The sequence below is a fragment of the Nicotiana tabacum genome, chromosome 9 (genome assembly GCF_000715075.1).
Source record: "Nicotiana tabacum cultivar K326 chromosome 9, ASM71507v2, whole genome shotgun sequence".
Taxonomy (NCBI): Eukaryota; Viridiplantae; Streptophyta; class Magnoliopsida; order Solanales; family Solanaceae; genus Nicotiana; species Nicotiana tabacum.
The window spans coordinates 64,951,519-64,956,415 of record NC_134088.1 but is presented as its reverse complement, the minus strand read 5'-3'; the positions used below and the strand labels follow the sequence as shown (position 1 = coordinate 64,956,415).

General features: G+C 42.5%; 1 protein-coding gene across 1 annotated transcript; it reads right to left on the bottom strand.

The window, feature by feature from the left end:
• Positions 1-2,166, bottom strand: LOC142163934 (uncharacterized). Its single transcript, XM_075221089.1, has 6 exons — positions 1,902-2,166; positions 1,753-1,814; positions 1,235-1,435; positions 1,001-1,070; positions 414-802; positions 1-147 (listed from the first exon to the last, which is right to left on the bottom strand). The coding sequence occupies exons 1-6, from the start codon at positions 2,164-2,166 to the stop codon at positions 1-3; spliced, it is 1,134 nt and encodes a 377-aa protein (XP_075077190.1).
• Positions 2,167-4,897: the final 2,731 nt, after the last annotated feature.

Genomic DNA, 4,897 nt, shown 5'->3' with positions numbered 1-4,897 from the left:
CTATACTACATTCGTCTCATTCATGCCCAAGTAATGTTTCAACCTGTGACCATTGACTCTAAACTTGTGAGATCCATCTTCTGATGCAATCTCCACAGCTCCGGTGGGATGAATCTCTAGCACACGGAATGGTCCTGACCATCTTGACTTCAATTTGCACGGAAACAACCTCAATCTCGAATTGAATAATAATACCACATCTCCCGGTTTAAAATTTCGCTCAAGAATGTTTTTGTCATGCATAGTTTCATTCTTTCCTTATATAATCTTGTACTCTCAAAAGCATAGTAACGGAACTCGTCAAGTTCATGCAGCTCTGTGACTCTACTAGTTCCAGCGGCCTCCAAGTCCAGATTTAATTGTCATAACGCCCAGAGGGCTCTATGCTCTAAGTCGACCGGTAAGTGACATGCCTTTCCAAACACTAATTTATACGATGACATACCAATCGGAGTTTTGAATGTAGTGCGGTAAGCCCATAGCACATCATCTAATTTTCTCGCCCAATTAGTCCGAGTAGCATTTACAGTTTTGGTCAAAATACTCTTGATTTCTCTATTTGACACCTCCACTTGCCTACGTGTTTGTGGAAGATACGAAGTAGCAACTTTATGGCGAACGCCATATTTCTCCAATAACTTTGCAAAGGCTTGGTTGCAGAAGTGGGTGCCTCCATCACTGATGATCGCTCTTGGAGTACCAAATCGGGTGAAGATATTTTTTCTCAGGAAACCAATAACTGCATTTGCATCATTTGTTGGAAGTGCCACGGCTTCTACCCATTTCGAGACATAGTCCACCACTACAAGTATGTACTTGTTATTAAATGAGTTGACAAATGGTTCCATAAAATCGATTCTCCATACATCGAATACTTCCACCTCTTGAATTTGGTTCATGGGCATCTCATGTCGACGGAAAATATTCCCCGTCCGTTGACACTCATAACAACTTTTCACCCAGAAGTGTGCATCTTTAAACTACGTCGGTCAATAAAAACCTGACTCCAACACTTTAGCAGTTGTCCTTACTCCTTTAAAATGACCTCCATACGGTGAATCATGACATGCCTGCAAAACAAAAGATTGGTCTATCTCGGGAATGCATCTCCGGATCATGTTATCAAGACAAATCCTAAACAAATATGGTTTATCCCAGAAATACATGCGACAATCACGAAAAACAAAAAATTCTTTTGCACAGAAGACAAGTCATAGGGAACAATATCGCTTGCCAGGTAATTTGTAATATCCGCATACCATGGCGTAGCCTCAAGGCTCGTGGCTAAAAGTTGTTCATCTGGGAAAGTATCCATGATCTCTTCCACCTCAATCTTCTTTTTCGCTCCTTCAAGCTTGGACAAATGATCAGCAACTTGGTTTCCTGTTCCCTTTCGATCACGAATTTCCAAGTCGAACTCTTGTAGCAGTAGCACCTATCGAATTAGGCATGGCTTTGACTCCTTTTTCTCAATTAGGTACCTGAGGGCAGCATGGTCAGTATAAACAATTACCTTCGAGCCTATCGGGTATGACCTGAATTTATCAAATGCGAACACCACAGCTAGCATCTCTTTCTCTGTCACTATGTAATTCAGTTGGGAGCCGCTCAAGGTTCTACTTGCATAGTAGATCGGATGCATGACTTTATCTTTTCGCTGCCCAAGGATTGCTCCCACAGCATAGTCGTTTGCATCACACATCAACTCGAAAGGTTGCCCCTAATCGAGGCCACTATGATTGGTGCAGTCACCAGTTTCTTCTTCAACTCCTTAAACGCTATCCTCCAGTCATCATAAAACACAAAAGGGTGATCTTTTTCAAGCAGTTTACACAAGGGGTTAGCAATTTTGGAGAAATCTTTTATAAACCGTCTGTAGAGACCGGCGTGGCCAAGGAAACTTCTTATTGCTTTGACAGAAGTGGGTGGTGGTAACTTTTCTATCACATCAACCTTTGCATGATCCACCTCAATGTCCTTACTTGACACTAGGTTCCCCAAGACTATCCCTTCTTGATCCATGAAATGGCACTTTTCCCATTTAAGCACCAGATTAGTCTCCGCACATCTTTTCAGCACTCTTTTCAGATTCTTAAGGCAGTCATCAAATGAGTCTCCCACCACTGAGAAATCATCCATGAAGACTTCCATTATGTCTTCTACCATATCAGTGAAGATGGATATCATGCACCTTTGGAATATGGCGGGTGTGTTGCATAGGCCGAACGACATTCTCCGGAAAGGGTAGACGCCATATGAACAGGTGAATGACGTTTTCTCTCTATCTTCCGGGGCAATAGATATCTGATTGTATCCCGAGTATCCATCTAGAAAGCAGAAGTGGGACCTCCAAGCCAATCTATCTAAACAGCTGATCAATGAACGGTAGGGGAAAATGGTCTTTTCAGGTGGCCTTGTTCAATCTTCTGTAGTCCGTACAAATTCGCCATCCCGTGACTATTCTTGTTGAGATCAGTTCGTTGTTCTCATTTTGCACTACAGTCATTCCACCTTTATTTGGCACACATTGAACTGGGCTAACCCAATTAATGTCGGAGATGGGGAAAATGATTCCAGCATCTAACCACTTTATCACCTCCTTTTTCACGACTTATTTCACGTTGGGGTTTAGCCTTATTTGATGTTCTCTGGAAGGTTTTTGCCCATCTTCCAGTAAAATCTAATGCATAAAAAAGGCTGGGTTGATACCCTTAGTTTCTGCAATGGTCTAACCAATTGCAGTTTTACACTCTATTAATACCTGCAAAAGTTGTTCTGCCTGCACATCTAACAAACCAGATGAGATAATAACGGGTAAAGTTGAGTTAGGTACCAAGAAAGCATACCTGAGGTCAGGTGGTAGCGGTTTCAGTTCCAACTGTGGTGGCTCTTTAATCGATGGCTTAGCTGGAGGAGTCTTTCTTTCTTCTAAGTGCAAAGACTCAAATTCTAGCTCTCTTTTCCAAAACCCTTGGCCTTCAAGAGCCAGCACCCACTCCGCCAAGTTCTCTCAATTTACTTCTTCTAAGTTCATGAGACAAGCTGCCAGGGGGTCTTTAGTGTTCAGAGCCTCATCTTCCTCCTCCAAGATTACATCCACAGCTTCTATCAGAGAGCAGTTAGCAAATTCACTTGGTCGTCGCATAGACTTCTGCACATTAAACGTTATCTCTTCATCGTTCAGTCTCATTTTTAGCTCTCCAGTTTCACAATCAATTAGAGCTCTCCTGGTGGCCAAGAATGGTCTTCCCAAAATTATGGGAATCTCCTCGTCAACCCGGCAGTCTAGAATGACAAAATCTGCTGGAAACACAAATTTTCCAACCTGCACTAGTACATCATCAAGGATACCTGATGGCCTCTTCACTGTCCGGTTGGCTAACTCTAGTAACATGGATGTGGGTATTGCTCTTTCAATGCCTAACCTTTTATAGATAGCCAAGGGCATCAAGTTTATGCTTGCCCCTAAACTACACAATGCTTTAGCAAAAGCATAGCTGCCTATTGTACAAGAGATTGTGCAACTCCCTGGGTCTGACAACTTCTCAACTATAGGTCTCGTCACAACAACACTACAAGTCTGGGTTAGTGTAACAGTGGCCAAGTCTTGGAAGTCGAACTTGCGAGATATCAAATCCTTCATCATTTTGGCATACCCAGGCATCTCCCTCAAGGCGTCAATCAGTGGAATGTTTACCTGAATTTGCTTCAATATCTCCATGAATTTCTTATACTGCTCATCCTTCTGATATTTGGCCAATCTCTGTGGGAAGAGTGCTGGAGGTCGCTTCCTTCCTGTGATTTGAGTTTGATCCTGCTCGGGCACTACTTCTACTGTCATTTCCTGCACTACCCCAGTTTCTTTCACAACCTCCTTTTCTTTGCTTGTGCTCTCTTGTGCATGTTGTATCATTACCTCAGTTAACCCTGTTGAATCATCTATCTTAATGGGTACTGGCATAAGTGTTTTGGTTGGTCGTCTTTCGTGAGCAATTTCTTGCTCTATATCTAGATCTCTACCATTTTTTAGACTCACCACCATAAGCTGCTTCAGGCCCTTCTCTTTTGGGTTGACATGGGTGTCTGCAGGTAACGTCCATTGGGGACGATTATTCAAAGCCATTGATATCTACCCTAGTTGAATCTCAATGCCTTTGATAGCCGAGTCGTGCGATACTACCTTTTCTTGCATCTGGTGGACCTTTTCTTCCATTTTCCCGCTGGCCCCAATGAGTTGTTCCAGCATCCCTTTAATTTCAAACAACCCATCATTTTGTCGCACTATCTGTTATTGTTGAGGCTGTTGATAAGCTGACTGCTGATTTTGCTGGTTGTATCCATGTTGCCTTTGGTAAGGCACAACTTGACCTTGTGGTCGCATAGCCCCAGGATTGTTGCTATTATTGTATTGTTGTTATGCTGGTCTATATTGTTAATTCTGCTGCCCCTAATTCTGACAACCTTGCATCTGTCCTCCATAGTTGGCCACATAGTTCATATTTTCCTGATAGTTCGGGTTGTCACTTTCAAACTGTACGAGCATACATATGGTTGGTTAATGCATGGTGTACATAAGCCCTCAATAGTCGCATTAACTAGGTGTACGTGCTTCTGGCCTGATTCATTAATCTTTTTGGTGAGGATACTCATTTGCTTCATCAGAGTGGGCATATTCTCGGCTATGGATTTATTTGGGTCCAAAGCTACTGAGTGAATGATATGAGTGACTGTAGAGTCTCTTTTCATCCATCCTGAGTTTAGAGCCATTTTATCAAGTAAGATCTTGCATTCTCTGAATGATTTTCTCAAAAATGCTCCACTTGCTGAAGCATCAACATTGGCTTTCAAGCTGTCTGCCAATCCCATATAGAACATTTGCCCCAATATCTGATCTGGA